This window comes from Calidris pugnax, unplaced genomic scaffold, assembly GCF_001431845.1.
Source record: "Calidris pugnax isolate Ruff unplaced genomic scaffold, ASM143184v1 scaffold188, whole genome shotgun sequence".
Taxonomy (NCBI): domain Eukaryota; kingdom Metazoa; phylum Chordata; class Aves; order Charadriiformes; family Scolopacidae; genus Calidris; species Calidris pugnax.
This window is the reverse complement of record NW_015091257.1, coordinates 5,325,014-5,342,663: the sequence shown is the minus strand read 5'-3', so window position 1 is coordinate 5,342,663 and position 17,650 is coordinate 5,325,014. Positions and strand designations below refer to the sequence as shown.

At 38.9% G+C, this 17,650-nt stretch overlaps 2 protein-coding genes across 7 annotated transcripts in view; both read left to right on the top strand.

Moving 5' to 3' along the window:
* The window catches only part of LOC106898852 (arylsulfatase D-like), a 22,925-nt gene extending 10,395 nt beyond the window's left edge, over positions 1–12,530 (top strand). For 2 of the 3 annotated variants that reach the window (XM_014960374.1, XM_014960373.1), the window contains exons 5-10: positions 1,269–1,692; positions 2,593–2,729; positions 2,939–3,073; positions 4,999–5,161; positions 5,811–5,932; positions 6,385–6,872. In XM_014960374.1, coding sequence (XP_014815860.1) covers positions 1,269–1,692; positions 2,593–2,729; positions 2,939–3,073; positions 4,999–5,161; positions 5,811–5,932; positions 6,385–6,752 — 1,349 coding nt within the window. In that variant the 3' untranslated portion in view covers positions 6,753–6,872. Of the gene's footprint in view, positions 1–1,268; positions 1,693–2,592; positions 2,730–2,938; positions 3,074–4,998; positions 5,162–5,810; positions 5,933–6,384; positions 6,873–12,461 lie in introns of those variants that run through there. The other variant, XM_014960375.1, reaches the window with a different exon arrangement.
* The window catches only part of LOC106898850 (arylsulfatase D-like), a 27,980-nt gene continuing 17,204 nt past the window's right edge, over positions 6,875–17,650 (top strand). The window contains exons 1-6 of one of the 4 annotated variants that reach the window (XM_014960369.1): positions 6,875–6,977; positions 12,462–12,531; positions 13,441–13,581; positions 14,317–14,459; positions 15,335–15,457; positions 16,971–17,394. In XM_014960369.1, the coding sequence (XP_014815855.1) occupies positions 12,479–12,531; positions 13,441–13,581; positions 14,317–14,459; positions 15,335–15,457; positions 16,971–17,394 (884 nt within the window). In that variant the 5' untranslated portion in view covers positions 6,875–6,977; positions 12,462–12,478. Of the gene's footprint in view, positions 6,978–9,677; positions 9,845–12,461; positions 12,532–13,440; positions 13,582–14,316; positions 14,460–15,334; positions 15,458–16,970; positions 17,395–17,650 lie in introns of those variants that run through there. The other 3 variants (XM_014960370.1, XM_014960368.1, XM_014960372.1) reach the window with 3 other exon arrangements.

Here is a 17,650-nt window from a genome sequence, read left to right as displayed (position 1 = left end):
TCATTATAATGTGTGAGCATTTATTTTACTCTGCCTAAGGTTTTTCAAAGGTTGGTCCACTGTGAGAGTTTTGTTAATGTAGAAATTGTTAAAAACAAAACAATGTCATTAGGTATTTTATCTGCCTTTATGAGGCAAAAGGCAGAGAAACAAAAGACGATAGGGAAAGAAAAGAAAGTTTCTACCCTCAGAGGAGAAGATGAAGGACAATTGTTTCACAGATGAGGTTGTGAGGTGCCAAAGAGGCATGATAAAGTGGATGTTTCCTTAGATGAAGCTGAAATGCAAGGGTGGCAGAGAAATACTGCCCCAGAGCAGCTTCCTGTCTGTGACTTTGGTCAGACCTCAATAATTTCAAGATTCATCATTCTTTTGCCAAATATCTCTAAAATTAACTGGCAAAGCCTCTCTTTTCCTCTTCCATTCACTTTTATTACTGTCAAGTGACAGACATTCCTGCAATGGATCCCTTTCCATAAATGGGTGGTAGGGTAAACAGTGTGTTCCTTAAAGGTGGTGTGGCTGGGTCCAGCTGTGCCAAATTCATCGTCATCTCCAAGTGCTGGAAATAGATGTGGCTGCATTGAATCATAAGCTAATGAACTGTAGTCTTTCTGACTGAGTCTGTAATTACTTGGCAATCACATAACCCAGCAAACCTCAGAGTCCTTTGATCCAGCTGATCCAACTAATTTTCTAAGCAGACAATGGCTGTTGTCTACTTACTCACTTTTGGGCAGGGATAGAGTGAAAGGTTCGTTTACAGCCTTTTCATATGGAGTCAAGACATGCCTGAGAAATCATCTTTGAGTCTGGTGATCAAGATACCTGTTAATGTTGTCCAAAACTTACTGCATCTTCCAGTAAATTTTTAATGTTAAAATGAAGTTGCAAGTAAACAATTGAAAGTTAAGAAGGGAATGTGTTGAAGCAGCCAGTGAGTTAGAGTACCTTAATTCCCTGATCCTCATTGAAAGGTAATGAAATCCCATCCTTATGTCACCCTTAGCTAATAGCTAAACATCTTGCAAATTTCTCTGTTTATCCCATGTCCATTTGGCAATCACCCATTACAGTATGACATTCCCCTGATTGGGCACTGGTTTCACCCAGCATCCTTGTGCATGAGGAGAATGCATTGATACTCTGTTGAAAAATACACTGTCGACTTGCCTAATTCCCAAGCAGATGCTAATGATGCTACCTCGGGCTCCTTTTGAGCTGTCTACCTTAATGTTCTAATTTCTTTCATGTTTTAAAACCTTCAGGAAAGTGGCATCAAGGTGTAAACTGTGAATCCTTCAATGATCATTGTCATCATCCTCTAAGTCATGGATTTGACTACTTTTATGGTATGCCTTTCACACTTCAAAACACCTGTCAAGAAAACAAACCTCCAAAGCTGGATGTAGCCCTTCAAGCTAAGCTTTGGCTTTATAGTCAGATAATTCTTCTTGCTGTGCTCACTCTCGCTGCTGGAAAACTGACTGGTTTGATTTCCATCCGCTGGAAGATAATTGCCTCTTTTACTTTGGTGGGTGGCCTTTTCTTCATTTCTTGGTACTCCAGTTATGGCTTTGTGCAGTATTGGAACTGTATCCTGATGAGGAACCATGAGATCACCGAGCAGCCAATGAGATTAGAGAGGACTGCTTCCCTCATGCTGAAGGAGGCAGTGTCATTTATCAAAAGGTAAACGATTGTCTGCAGTTTTCTTTAAAGGGGCCAGGGTGTTCTGGGCACTTGGAATAGAGTATTTTTCTCCAGTAACTACAGCTGTATCATGATAACTGCTTTGAAACTCATATCCAAGTTCTCTATTTAGAAACCAACTGCACTTAAATTTTAACTGCAACTGTCTCACATTGGAAGCTACAGAAAACGAGGTGGATTTTAACCAAATAATACATGACCATCTCACTATGCCCTGTGATCTGTAATTACTATTGCTTCAAGATTAACCAGCTAATTTTTTACACTTTGCTCTACAAGCCTCATTTGTGATCTTTTTCATAAACCCTACAAAACACCTAGATAAAGCGTGTGTGATGCACAAAATGATTTTGTGTGAAAATCTCAAAGCACTTTAAATCTATTTTTATAGATTGAGAAGGAAGACAATATCATTCATTTTCTACATTAAAGTTCTGCCTGCACAGCCTTCTATAATATTTTCGTGCATCAGGTCTCTTTCTGTAAAACAGGGAAAGCAAATATTCTTTTCTGAAAGTTTGTATAAACAAATATATTGAAAATTGAAGTGGCCATCTTAGAAAAGCCACACAAATATTAAAATATGAGACTGTATCCAGTTGCATTTAATTAAAAAGGGAGTTAGGGATCTGATTCACTTAAGCACTGTGCAAATGCTATACCTCTTTACACATTGGCATTTGAAAACAATCTGTCTGAAAACGATCTTTCTTGCCCACTTTTCATGCAAAAAGAAAACTATCAACTGTGATCGGTGGGGATGTACTAGATGTGGGTACAGTCTACACCCAATGTGTGTGTCTGTGCATAGATTAATGTGAAATCTTTCAAAATATTCCAAATAAACAAAAAAAATTTTTTTTTTTCTTTCTTTCCAAGAAACAAGCATGGACCATTCCTCCTCTTTGTTTCCTTTTTACATGTTCACACCCCGCTCTTTACCACGAAAAAATTTCTTGGGAAGAGCCGACATGGTTTATATGGAGACAATGTAGAAGAAATGGACTGGATGGTGGGTAAGTATTCTTCATGAAGGATTTCTTTGTCACATACACGTGTGTTTTAAAGCAGAAGAACTTATAAGGCCAAAATACCTGCAGAAATCTAAGCTATTAATATTTTCTTATAGGGCTTTGCAAAATATTATTATTGAAATGTTATAAACGTGGCTTGATCTTTCTAATTGGTTAATAGGAACCTTGCTGTCTCTCTTCTTAAATTTAAGGCAAAATTCTGGATTCTCTTGACAAAGAAGGTTTGAAAAATCACACATTCACATATTTTGCATCTGATCATGGAGGACACTTGGAGGCTCAGGATGGATCTGCCCAGCTAGGTGGTTGGAATGGTATTTATAAAGGTAGGAACACACTATGACTTTACATGAATGTTAGAATCAGAAACAATGAATTTGCCTGGCTGAAGCTGTCAAGGCTGGAATGAGTTGCATTTTTAGCTTGAAATATAGGTGACATACAGAGGTGCTTCAAGATGAAAGTCACCTTTTCTTTCAGTAAAGTGCAAGCATTATTACACATCGCCTTGACAAAGGTATTGTCTAGTGTGATACCTGTAAATTATTTGGTGTTCTCAAGTAAAAAGTACTAGAAAAAAGTGTGACCGTTCCTTATATTGAATTCTCTCTCTCTCTCTGAGGCTTTTTTCCTCTCTCCACTGTAGGACTGTTACCCATTGGCTTTTTTCCTCTCTCCACTGTAGGACTGTTTCCCATTTTATATTTATAGAAATTCTTTTTATTGTTTTTAACATCCAAAGCCAAAAAGTGTTTCTTTTTCTCATTATGTTCCAGAAATCATTACTCTCCAGCTAATCAATACAGAATAGAGTAAGGACATGTTGTGTCATGACTCATCACAACAATTTATTCCCTGTATGCTTTTGTATTGCACCCAAAATCAATGATTGGCATAATATCCAAATGGGTTTGGTGGCCTAAGAGGATTTCACTCTTTATCTCCCGCTCATTTCTTTCTGCTGTGAATCATTCTTCAACCTGCTGAGCAGTGCAGTGGCTTTCTTCAAGCCTAAAGCATATGCATTCTTTGCATTTTCTCCCACCTACCCCAACATCCCTGTGTCATCAGACCACCTCATCCTGTGACTTGTCACGAACCTGTGACAATATGTGTCAGGGCTTAGGCTCTGTTACCACCGATGAACCATCCCCTCTTGCCTAAAATTTTGATGCTTTTATTTTTAAAAAACCGTGTTTTTTCCATTTCAAAACCTTCTCGAGTTGCTCCACAGCGCACGGCAGAGGTGAAAGACCTGGAATTTTGGCTCCCATGAGGTGGATGCTCTGCTGCTGGGCAGTGGAGATTGCTGGCCCTTATGAAGGGGAAGGGCTTTCAGTTAGTCTGTTCATCCTCCATCTCACTCCCTGCTTTTGCTTGAGAAAGCACTTCTCTGTGTGGATAAGACTGATTCGTAGGCCTAATGGGATCTAACGAAGACCATGTTCATTTCATATTTTAAATATATGAATTAAAACGGGGAGTTAGGTACTGTATTCATAGAGCCAGCATCAGGATGTTTTATTAGGTTAGTTTCTGTTAGTAGCAAGTTGAAAAAAGATGTTTTCCTGCCATTTGAAGAAAAGCATATATGGTACGATTTCTCAGGTTCAGATTTTTTGGCTTCTGAGTTAAGAGATGTTACATTAAGCATTGGGAGACTCAGATCCAAATCTCAATTTCTAAAAAAAGGAAGAGATGCATAAGGAACATGGAAATTAAGTGCTAAGGACACATATTTGAAGGGAATCCGTGGCTATAAAGAGAATTTTTTTAGCTGTTTATTAAAATAGGATACTAATTAGTAAGTCTTGTGTAGGTTTAAAGAGAATATCAATTATTTCTTCAGTCTCTTGAGTTCTTCCAATTTCCAGTTGCCACTCTTTTCTTTTATGGGGATGCTCTTCAGTAGCGCAGGTGAATGCAGGCAACCATGAAATGGAGGATAACAGAAAGTTGAAGCTGTTTTATTGTTGCTGAACATAGGTTTTCAAAGATAGATTTATTATTTCTACCCTCCCCTGTGGCCAGGGTTAAAATAGAGATTGCCTTCCCCTATATTTCTAGGTTTGGATGAGTTATATGTCACATTTTGAGGCCTTCTAAAGTATATGAATTCCAATGCAAGAGTTGAATCTGTTGGATAAGCAGTGTATTACTCCATCTTTTTCTGTACATTCAAATGCAATAAGCCAATGAAGAGGTTTGTGTTTGTCTGTGAACTGCCATATGTTGACTCATTTCTCTGCAGGTGGAAAAGGCATGGGAGGCTGGGAAGGAGGCATCCGTGTGCCAGGAGTATTTAGGTGGCCAGGAGTGTTACCTGCAGGCACGGTTATTGATGAACCTACAAGTCTTATGGATATTTATCCCACTCTTGTTCATCTGGCTGGAGGAATGTTGCCACAGGACAGGTATGGAGATCTTTGCAACAGGAGAAAATGATAGGAAAGCTAACTGCTAAAAATTTACCTTGGAGATTCTGCAAATATTGTTTAGCCTCAAGACTGGTCTGAGTTTTTAAATTAGTGGGCAAACTCTCCCAGATATGCCCACAAGTGTGCTTATGGCCAGAGGAGTTGTTCCTGCCAAAGACCAGCGGCTAGTTCAAAATCCAGGTTCCTGAATGAGTTCAGAGAAAAATTGGTGGAAGAAGTTGTTTTGGTACTAACTGAATTGATTTATGGATGCTTACAAATACCTTCTAAAGTCATTAAACTGAACCTTGCTCAACAGATTTCTTTAAGCTCCTTTGAAAATTGCTAAATGTAAACAATTATGAGTTTGGTATTGATTTCCCTAACAAATTACTTCCGCTAGACCAAACTCTAAATATTGTTTACATATTGCTAAATGGAATCATTGACCCAGACATTAAAAAAATTAATATTATCTAGGGACCTAAATATTGGCTTGGCAGTCTGCTGGCTGCTCTAAATCTATGATCAAATTATTCTGTATGCTGTTTCAAGCACTGGTGCAAGCAATAGAAAGTCAGTGATAAACATGCAGTTCACTGTCAGGTTTGTCCCTACCTGAAGACACTTCTCCCCATGTTATTAGGGTGATTGATGGACGAAATTTGATGCCTTTACTGCAAGGAAGAGCTCAAAAGTCAGAGCATGAGTTCCTGTTTCACTATTGTGGGTCCTACTTGCATGCAGTGCGGTGGCACGAAAAGGACAGTAAGTATAAATGTTTGTGATAACTGCAAAATGTGATATTTGTCCTCTTGATAGCCATCTTGCTACTTGACAAATTTATTGCATGATGGGTGTTGATGAGGACTGGTCTCTGAGATTCTTGAAATTGTTGTGCATGACATACCAGCGACTGGTTAACTGGACATGTTATACTGCAAAGAAATGTTTGTAAGTAACAAACCTATAGGAAGTGGGGAGGGAATACAGGCAGTCTGCTATCACACTGGAAATTTAATGTGAGTTTCTTCATATTTCTATTGTTTCCCACCTTCAAAGTCAGTACTCCACGCAGAGAATCTGATTTGTGGTGCTGGGGTGCCAGAGTGTGTGAGAAGAGGTCTCCTTAGTAAACAGCTCTACTCCTATTTCTTGAAGACATTCTCCATTTTCCTCTGTTGTTTTGTAGTTGTGCCATAAGATTTCTTTCCTGCCAGGTGGAGCCATCTGGAAGGCTCATTACGTGACCCCCATTTTTCATCCACCTGGGGCTGGGGCTTGTTATGGAAAAGGAATTTGCCCATGTTTTGGAGAAGGTGTGACCCATCATGACCCACCCTTGCTGTTTGATCTCTCACGAGACCCTTCTGAAGCTAAACCTCTGTCAGCTGACACTGAGCCCCTTTATGACACTGTAATAAAGAAGATTGGGAGAGCCACAGAAGAGCATCGCAGGACACTGACTCCAGTCCCTGAGCAGCTCTCCTTGTACAACATCTTGTGGAAGCCGTGGCTACAGCCTTGTTGTGGGACCTTCCCATTCTGTTGGTGCGATAAAGAAGGTGACAGCACGCAAAGTTTGTGAGATGGATGTCTGCTAGGATGTCCTGCGGCATCTGAGTCTTCTGCTGACAAAGCTTTTGGAAAATAATTGTGTCCTTTCTCTGGGACACAAAGTGGATGAAAATAAAGAACAGGAATGTTGATCAGAGATTTTCCCCTTCATTCTTCACCACTAGCCAAAGGTCTAAGAATATCCTGTCTGGTGTGGTAAAGGGCTTGAATGGAGACTGGTTTTGCAGATTTAAATGTAAGAGATGGCTATAAAATTATATGCCTAATCTCTGCATAATGTGTGCCTGCTGAAGGAAGACAATTGGAGAATTCTGCAGAGAGCCTAGTGTATGGGGCTGAGCAGGCAGCAGTAAGAAATACTAGACTTATGCAGAACTCTAGATCTTTGCAGTTTTTTCCCCTGTAATCCACAAATCATGGTCATACTCACTCCAAACATAGTAGTTTGAGTCATTGTTGCTTTCTGTACTGATCTCTGCAGAAATATTGTTAAGAAGTTGAGCAATACCTGACACCAAGCGAATCTGATTTAGTGAGGGATCATCCTGAAGTTGCAAATAGCTTTTTGAACAGATTAACAATAGCTTATATGACAGACAGTAGGAAGTGCAAAATGTTGATGTGCAGTATACCTCTGCAGCACTTTTACAAAAGAGAGAAAGGCATTTTGCTTTTCAGAAAAAGGTCCTAGTGCATGCTAATCTGGCAAACGGCAATTTTATTGCATACAAAATGCCAATAAAAATGTTTTAGATTAATAGTTTGAACTGTTTCAATGTCAGTTCTAGAAAAACAAGGTTCATTTGAGTGTTGTATTGGAATTAATGTCCAAAAATATTTGGTAGCAGAATATATAGGTTTACAAAGTACAGTTTGTAAAAAGAGATCTTGCCAATACTTGTTAAAAAGAAAACAACCAACCACCAAACAAACAAAATGAAAAACCTCCAGTGGTGAACCCTAGCCAGATTTTCTAAGGGGTCATGACTTTGCACTGAAGTTGCAATGAAATTGCAGAGATTTTAGGGCTTTGAACTGTATTAATGGCTGTATTTTTGCAGGAATAGATGAAGTCAGAGTTTATTATAAGCCTGCTGCTAGAATTTTAGAGAAATTTGAGTTTTAAGTTAGTAAATGGAAAAAAACCTATTCTAGTTAGTGTTTTGTTGTTGGTTTGTGTGTTCCCTTGAATACTCCTGCGAACATTTTACTCCCTCAGCAACTTCAGTTGGTAACAGTTTTCTTCTTATCTCTTAGTGTTTTTCCAAAATGTAACATAGAAACAATTTTACAAATTGCTGTTTGTGTCATTTCAATATTTATGTTCTTCACTCCCTAAGTTCACTCAGGAAAATTGTCAAAGGTAGAAGGGACTCTATGAATGCCAGTGTTTGCTTTTAGTACTCAGTCATGTGCAAAAAGACAGACAGAAAGTGGCAGTATAAAGCACACAATGACTCCAGAATTAAGTTTTTTGCTGGCAGAGAAGTTGCCTGTGTGCAGCAGTGAGTAAACAGCAGCTTCCTCTGCTCAGGTGCAGTGAAAAACCAGTTAGCTGAAGAGGAGGAAATACTGCAGAGCTCAAAATGCAGAGCTCAAAATCATCTCCTTTTTGCTTGATTGTTACAAAGCACTTTTTTTTTTTTTTTTTAAGAAAAATTTCTTGGTTTAAAGCTTGGTTCTGTTGAAGACAATAAGTAATCACATGTGTTACCACTGTGCTGGGCCACTAATGTAGTGGTGAGCAACAGGATGCAAGGTCTGTGCTAGCATCATGCCTCCTCTGCTTCCAGATAGTTTTGTTATCAGAGAAAAAATTTAAAGTTGTGGGAGTTTGGGGTTGGTTTGGTTTTTTGGGGGTGTGGTGGGTTGGAGTATTTTTTATTGGCTAGGTTTTTTTTAAGACATACTAGTAGCAGTGTGGGCACATCTTCAGTAGTGCTCACATGGTGAGAAAGGTGTAAACAGTCTAGAAAGGCTGTCAAAGAAGTTTAGTCATAATTTGGACTAAGGGCAGATGGAAATTAATACTTATGTTACTGACAACTCTTAAAGATCCATCTTTCCCAAAGCATGATGTAATCTTTGAGAAATATTATTTTTTTCACGAAAAATCTTTGCACCAGAAGTATCACAAGCTGTTAAGTAATCATACAAAATAAGTAGTATGGTCAAATAGGTATGAGTAAAAGTAGCCCAATTTGAAAACTTATAAAAATACCTAAGTACAGTTATTAGTGCAAGGGAGTCAACAAAAAAAAAACCCAAACTGTTTCCAGCCATGATTATCCCTGCTGTGTATTATACAAATCTGATAGTTTAAGCTGCTTCATCTTTCCACCTCACTGACTCCTACCGACTTTTCTAGAAGGCAGTGTTAAATTCAGCATTCACTGTATTCAAGTAACTTGGAGAACTGAAATGTCAAAAAACGAATAGACGAGAGCTTCTCTAAGTAATTGCTTAAGACCTTTTGAAGGGTAAAGTGTATTATACACTTCTGAAAGAAGTGTGATTGGCAAGGGGGTTACTAAATTTTCTGTTCTTGGGGGAGGGGAGGAAAGTGCTATTAATATCTTCAGCACAGGCAGGTCTACCTTTCTTGAAAATGCAGTGAAGAAGAAAAGACCAAGTGACTGAAGAAAAGGGGGAGGACAAGCTAATTCTCTTATCCTGCCTGGAAGGCTGGAAAAGTAAGGTGGGAGAATCAAAACTCCAGGGCTCCAAGTCCTATGTTGTTATTATTTATAGCATCTCTTTTGAGACGCTGAAATAAAGCAGTGACAGGCTTTATATAAATCTGCACGGAATTAACTGGAATCTAGCAAAGGCAGTAGCCACGTTGTGCCAGTATTTCAAGAATAAGGACTTTGTACTCTGCCTGGAATTCATGTAAAACCTGCACAGCAGTTCCAGTTTGCTGGCTGTTGCTGGCGGGGATCCCAGGCAGTTTCTGTGCTGGAGACTGGGGGAAGGGAGAATACAAGGAAAAGGAGCAAGTCCCAGCCTGCTTCCTCCCACGCGCGTCTTGAAGGATCAGGACCACCCCGCACCCCAAGGAGAAAGAGGGATTCCAGAGCGAGAAGAATAATTGAGACAAGGGTTTGTTTTCCACATTATTAAAAGGGGGTGGCCTCTTTTTTCATTAGTCTTGATGATCATTTATTGTAGAGTGCTGGCTTACAGAGGGAATTGCTGTCTGATGTTTTCTCAGATTTCTGACAATAACTGCTGATTTCCAGAGGCCAATGTTAGATTTATTAAGTTGTTTGTTCTATTTAACAGCTAACAAAACTGGACAAGCCCTGGGGCCCAGTACTGGGTTCATCGCATTCTAGCAATGTCAAAGAGAGCTCTCTTTTCAGAAGGAATCAGCTCAATAACAGAGAAAAGTGAATATGCATATTTAATTTTTTTTTTTTTTTTAAACAAGTTTGGTACTTCTAGTCCTTCAATAAGGGCACTGCTCCTAAATTGGCTTGCAGTAAATCAGGAAGCACTAATTTAAATCATGTCATAGCCAATGCTATTAAGACCCAAATATCATTTAGAACCACCACTGCACTTCCCTGGTTCTATATTCACTGCTTGCCTGAGAGGCTATGATTCTGAGATATACTACCATATAAAGAAAGGCTTTGAGCTCTTGGTAAAGAATCCTTTCCTTCACGTTAATACAGCCTGTTTTTCAAAGAATGATATCAGGCTTCTGGTGTCTGCATTCACAGCAAGGTCTTGGTTCAAACAGTCAATGCCTTGGGTCAGAGGGATCTTGCTGCTACACCATTGATCTCTGACTCAGCCAGTGGCCAGATAGATAGGATGAGGTCTCAGAACTGTCTTTTAGGATTTTGCCAATAGAAAGGGGAAGCATCATCAACCCTATGAAAAATTCCGTAACTAATAGAGATCAAGCTTTCCTCTTAATTTTTATTTTCCATATTGTCTCAGCCATAGCCAAACAATCACCTAGGTGTTACTTGGAAAAGTCATCAATGGACCCCAGCTTCTGACTCTTTTTACACTATTTTCCTCGTCAGAATAATAACATCTGCTTTTTTTTTAATCCTATAGCTCATTCTTTGAAATGCATAAGGCAGGATTATACTCTGCTCTGGCCAGTTTAGTATTCCTTAGACATTCAATGTAACTGTAACACCCTTACATACCAAAAAGACAGAAAATGTTATTTTTTTCCTCACTGGAGAACATGCTGATTTTTTGGGGAAAAAAAACCCACCACACAAAAAAAAAACCAACCCAAAACCAACAACATCTCCCCCCCAAAGAAAAAAAAAAAACAACAAACAAACCAAACAAAACCTCAAATAAGCCCCAAAACCCCACCAAAACACAAGTCTTACATTAGTTAAGATGGAACTTTTCATTCTCGGTGTATTTAAGTGACTTTATGTTTACAAACCTGCTTTTCGTTGTCACAGAAAGTAAATATTCATATTATCTTCAGTCTGTTCCTTAATAGAGCTGACGTCTTTGTTTTTGTGCTGGTTTGAAATGGAAAGAAGTGTAGAAAAGTAGGGATTTTACATGGATGGGATATTTCAGATTTTTATCTGTCTTCACAGTGAGGGAATGAATGTCATCTTGAATTTACTTCAGTGTACAGCCTGAAGATGAACACATGCCAGTCCCTGTGGAGCTGGTTTATCATGTACTTCTGCATGACTGTTTGCATGATTCCACTGTGATATTTTCTGCAGATCCCTCAGTCTGTGGCCATTCACAAGGACAAGGCATTTCCCAAGGCATTCTTACTTTGAAGTGACTAGTTGTGCTCTCTATTCCAGCACGCATAGGAAACTGCCTTCCACTCATAAAATTTGCCTTGCCAGATAAAAACAAATATTTAAAAACTGAAAGGTTATTTCAAAGTTTTTAAAATCCAGTTTGAGTTTATAGAGTTGGCAGCTAGAAAACCTGGCTTGTTAAATTTATAAATAGTATTACACTTTAAAGTACTCTAAGGAAATAATCATAATGATATTTATGTTTCTGGGCAGTTTTTAGTAACATTCAGTTAGAAACACCTCCTAGAATGTACTAGATGGTATCCAAAACTAAGACTGTTACAGTTCCTTCCCTAAGAATTACACAGCAAATATTGATTTCCAGGATGACTTTTCTTGGAGTCATTTTTTGGTAGTTTCTTAACTCACAGTATGGATTAGATTATTTTCCTGTACCTTAAAGAAAATTTCAGGTTAAGTAAAAGTGAGATAATAGTTTTACTTATCACTACTTCATTTTTTAAAATGGTGCAAACCTTCCTTCCAGCGAACACCAACAGTTCTGTGCGTGTGTCAAGTCGTTGGCACCTTTAACACTTGTTTAAAGCCATGGGCTTAAAGCCTTTGTGCCAAACACAAGTGTCCCTGAAGTTATTGGCGGCTGAGAACAGGCCAGATCTTGAAAATCTGCATGGAGTGCTGTCTCTCTGACCGTACAGGTCCTCAGAAAAGCTCTTTCTGCCCTGCCATGTGAGTCCAGCAGGGCTCTGCTAACACACGCTCAGGAATGTAGGTCCTGCGGAATCAAGCCCTGGGAGTTCACCCCACCTCTGTGGGAGCCAGCTGCAGGCAGTGGGCAATATGATTGCAGTAATGCAGCAGGGCAGTTAATGACTAACCTCTAACCTCACAAACAAGATCACCAGAGCTACTGGGCTCTGATTATTTTTATTTATTTTTTTTCCCAACAGAACTTATGTAACCAACTATGTACCTGTTTTATACAAAGGGAAGCCGTGAAGTTTACCAGAGAAAACAATGGTAAGAAATTACATTCACTGAGAGTCTTCCTGGTTTTTACATGCTGTCCTTAAGAACATTTAAACAGAACAGATCTCCTTTTTTTTTCTTTAAGAAACTCTTTGAGAATTGGAAAGCAGTTAATCAGTTAATACAGGTTTAGAACTATTGGCTTTTCGAGGCCTTTTACACTACTTCTATAGGACATGGAAGTTTAGGAATACATACAATACATATTTTAGTACATTTAGTATGCATTTGTGACACTGTGGTATCTATTCATGAACTAGCAGCCAGTTGATGTATTCTAGGATATGTATTTTACTTCAGGTGAACATCTCTTCACCTGAGATACCTCTTGCAAACCTCTTGAGCAACTAAGGTAGGTGCTGAGATATTCTTAAGGTCTTCTAGGAAGATAAGCAAGGTTAAGCCCGTTGTTGCAACCTTGATTTTGCAGATAGTCCCATGGCCGAAGGAGCACTTTTTAGATGCTGTGTGTAGCACTGGGTGCAGTGGGCACTGCCATCATAACCAGCATGCCTCCCCACCAATGATCTCCACGCTCCTGTCCCACTCATTCCAGGAGCCTTAACAGGAGTGTCGTACACCCCTGTAGGAAGGGTGCCTCAGGAGACTTGCAAGTATCCAAGCACTCATTCTACTGGGAGCATCTGCTGAGATCAGTGTAAATCTCAATAAAGGAGTGCACATAAAAGATTACTGTGTGAATACAAAAAAAAAAAAAAAGTAATTCTGGTGTTAGAAAACTCAGAACTTTTGTAAATATTCAGGAGCTCCATCTGCTGGCAGCATTTGGTAGCTGTTTGCATTTATACTAAGTCCTTAAAAAACTTTAACAGTAGTTCAAAGTCTCTTGTAAAGCTCACAAATGTGTTTGTAATATTACATCTTTACTTTTAATTTCAGGATCTGCCTAAAAATTTGGTTAATTTTAGGCTTGTTTCCAAGAACCTGTGTATCAAATCCTTCAAAACCCAATTTTTTACTGATACTGGCTGATGATCTTGGTATTGGAGATGTGGGCTGCTATGGCAATGATACAATAAGGTAAGAATGTATTCTACAAAATCAGTTATCCTTTCTGGTGAATTTAAGTGAAAAAAACCACTAATGAAAGTATTCATTATTATGGATTAGTTTATCTAGATACACTTCTTTTCAAACCATGTACAAAACAAACATTCTACAGTATTTCCTACTGGAGTTATATAGGAAAGTTTAAGCAACTTTCTTGGACATATACAGTTAGAACTTTGCAAATGTGTCCGTGCACTGTATTTGCCAGGCATGTGTATAATTTAGAAGTTCCCACAACTCCAGGGTTGAAAAATCAAGGGCTGAAATTAGAATTTAATATCAGGTAGAAATTCTGGAAGGCTTGATTGATTGATAGATAGAATGATTGCAGATATATATCCTGTGTTTACTCTAATATCTTACATTCTTCGAAATGTGTAATGGGCTTTTGATATAGGATATACCTGAAATACTTTTTGTTCTTTTTTTTTTTTTTTTCTTTTTAGTTATTAATAAATACACATTTATCCACGGAAAAGTAATTTCTAAAGAGTCAAGGTATCTCAAAAAATATATAACACAGAGCTCTCCCAGTTGAGTTGTAGATAAAGAGAGGTTTAGTCAAGGTATCTCAAAAAATATATAACACAAAGCTCTCCCAGTTGAGTTGTAGATAGAGGTTGGTAAATTTGGTGATGTCCTCAACAAAACTAGGAGGAGTAGGATACCACAAGCTTCTGTGTCATACATATTTTTTTTTATCAGAGATGGGATTTTCTTCTTTAGAACCCCTAACATTGATGGCCTGGCAAAGGAAGGAGTGAGACTTACTCAGCACATTGCTGCAGCTGCTGTCTGTACCCCGAGCAGAGCAGCTTTCCTGACTGGCAGATACCCCATCAGATCAGGTTGGGCTTCTCTCTAACGGTTCACTGCAGTTTGTCTAGCCATTGTTGCTATTAAAAATCTCCTTAAATAAACCATTTTAAAGACTAGTTAATCTCAGGATTTGGAGTCTCTGTGAGATGGACAAAAATAAAGATGACTAGATGCAGTGATTGATTTATATGGGAAAATGGGCTAAATGACAACACACAAATGGATGAAAATCCAAACAGCACAAAAGCTCCCAGAGTTAGAAACATGAAGAATAAAATCGTGTAAACACCGTATGTTCAGTGGTATTAAGATTATATCAAGTGTCATATTTTGAATATCCTGGCAAACTTTTCATAGTGAAATGTGTCAGACTGTGGAATAGTTCTCAAACAATTATGTTTTAAAACAGATTTACTTCAGCCATGTAAATTCATGACAGAAAACTTCAGCCACCGCATATGGCAGTAATAATCAGTGTAGCTCCCCCGATGTGATTCTGACTTACTGAAGCAGAAATATAAGCATGAACTGTACATTTCAGAATTGTGTACCCCTGACTTTGGGCCTTTCTTTCTATATAAAACTTTTATTGTGGGTTTTTTGGTTTTTTTTACATTATATTTTGATAGAACTTTGGTTGTAAGAGGATGCTTAATGTCCAAACATAGGCATTAGTGCCATTTGTAGAGACACCCCAGCGTAGCTGAGGTATCTGAATTTGTCTAGCAGAGACTTGGAGGAGACATCATTGTGGGGGTCAGTCAAAATATCCCAGGGCATACTATAGGGCTTATAAAAGGCCCTGGGCTTAGGCAACTGGGTCCCATTCATTAGAAAGAACAATCTGTCAACAAAATAAAACAAGCCTGATTTTGGATTTTCAAGGACTGTTGTTCCTCTCTAGGCATGGCATCAAGCACTCAACGGCGGATTCTCTTTTGGAATGGGTGTTCTGGTGGGCTCCCACCAAATGAAACTACTTTTGCCAGAATACTGCGCCAGCAAGGTTATTCTACAGCACTTATAGGTATGAGACATAGCAACTTGCTGCATTTTCCTTGCTCGTTATTCAAATGAGGCTGCTTCTGTAAATATTTTTCTTTGCCAAAATGTCCTAGGATCTGTTAAACTAGTGTTTCTTGTATGCATAACTTTCAAAATCAGCAGGGTTTTTTAGAATGCCACCCACAAGCCCCAGTGTGAGCTCAGCATACCTGATAAATCCAAAATGAGGATGTATGGAATACATAGATGTACACTGCAAACAGGAGTAAATGCAAAGGAAAGAATCTTGTTTGCCCAGCACAGATTGCTTTAGGAAGAATCAACAGAGACATTCACTGACCTATTAGAGCAGAAAAATGTTGTCTGCCAGCTGGTACCAGACACCACAGTGGTCTTAATTATATCTGGTGGCTAGGTTTTCTGTTAGTTACACGTCCTGCTTATTATCACAGTTAAGACTCTAAAAGTGCCTTATTTTCTGCAAAAAGGAGCTGCTAAAAAAAGCTGAAAAAGTCCCATTTACTTCAGTGAGGTTTGGATCAGAATATGTGTAGAAAAAAAGAAAATCCTATTAACTCTGCTAATTTTGCCTGAACAGTGATTAAAGGCTGTGTCTTTCAAGCACTTCTCATTTTTAAACTCTTTTTGATGTAGTCAAAGATGTCATGTGCTTAATTGTAATTACTGTGATTTTTCACACCTCTGCTTGGCTCCGGGCACACTGAGGTGTCATTTAGTTCCTAAATTGAAGTGAGTCTCAGCAATGTACTGACTTCACACAAGCCCGTGTGAAGGGGTGAGCTTTCCCTGGTTCACTGCAGTCTGCTAGAGCTCGTACTGTAAACTGCATTCACATACACAAGCACAGTGCTGGTTAGCAGTCCTCAGAAGTTACTTGTGTAGGTAATAGCCCCTAAGTCCATGGTTATTGTCCTTCAATGTCAGGATAATTACACTGCCCTGTAATATGACTTCATTAACGTTCATTATCATTGTGTGACATATTCTGATATGTCCAATTGTTAGTGGATAATTGGAGTGGCCTACTTTGGCTACTTATTTTAGGATTAATATAGACACACAGAGCCAATATGTACAGCTCCTTCTTGAAATTTGTTCCTGAACTGTGAAGGTCGGGTAGAACTTGTCTGTAAATTAGTTCATATTTTCGCACTTAGCTATTTCTTTTGGCACAAGGGTTTCTCCCCATCGGGCTACCCATTAAGAAGTGGCTGGTACATTATGTGAAAAATAATAAGCACCAACTATTGCAACCCTGTATGTTATTATTCAGGGAAGTGTCTGAGCTGGACCGTTGCCCTGCGTGGAATTTTGACAGATGGGTGAAGAAACCCAGCTGTTCTAGGCAGATGAAGTGCCAATGCACAACTGATCCCAGAGTCTGTCCCTGTTCCACAGCAGCTCCTCCCTTGGCTGCACCTTAACTGAGGAGTGCAGCCAACCTATTAGAAATACAGGCAGACACACCCAAGAGTAAAGATGTTGGATTTAATATCTTTGTTTTATATTTTCAGGGAAGTGGCATATGGGTGTGAACTGCAAATCCCGCCATGATCACTGCCACCATCCTTTAAATCATGGCTTTGATTATTTTTATGGCATGCCTTTTACCCTTTTGAATGAGTGTCAAGGCATAGATGACCCTGAACTGGCCAAGTCTTTGCAAGATACATATTGGCTTTACACACAGATGATCATCCTTGCAGTGCTTACTCTTTTGATTGGAAAACTTACCAATTTATTCTCAGTAAAATGGAAAATAGTCATATGTCTGGCCATCTGTGGACTCCTGTATTTCATCTCCTGGTTCTCCAGCTATGGTTTAACTAAGTACTGGAACTGTATCCTGATGAGAAACCATGATATCACTGAACAACCGATGAATCTAGAAAAAACTACTTCTAATATGCTGAAGGAGGCAGTTTCATTCATTGAAAGGTAACCAACAAAAATTGTATTGCTTTTTAAGGAATTTAATGTGATTTCTGTGTCATACACCACAAGGTTAAGCAAGTGGCATGCTGAACTACCCGTCCTGATGTTGGCCAGTAGTTTGTTGTTTACTGGCATCTCCCTACTTGTCAGCATTCAACTGCTGCCCTTCATCTTACACATAGCTTATCAGTTCTTCAGGAAAAGGAAGATGAAGTGTGTTTATGTTTTGTTCACCTAATACAAAGGAGTTCTGGCCAAG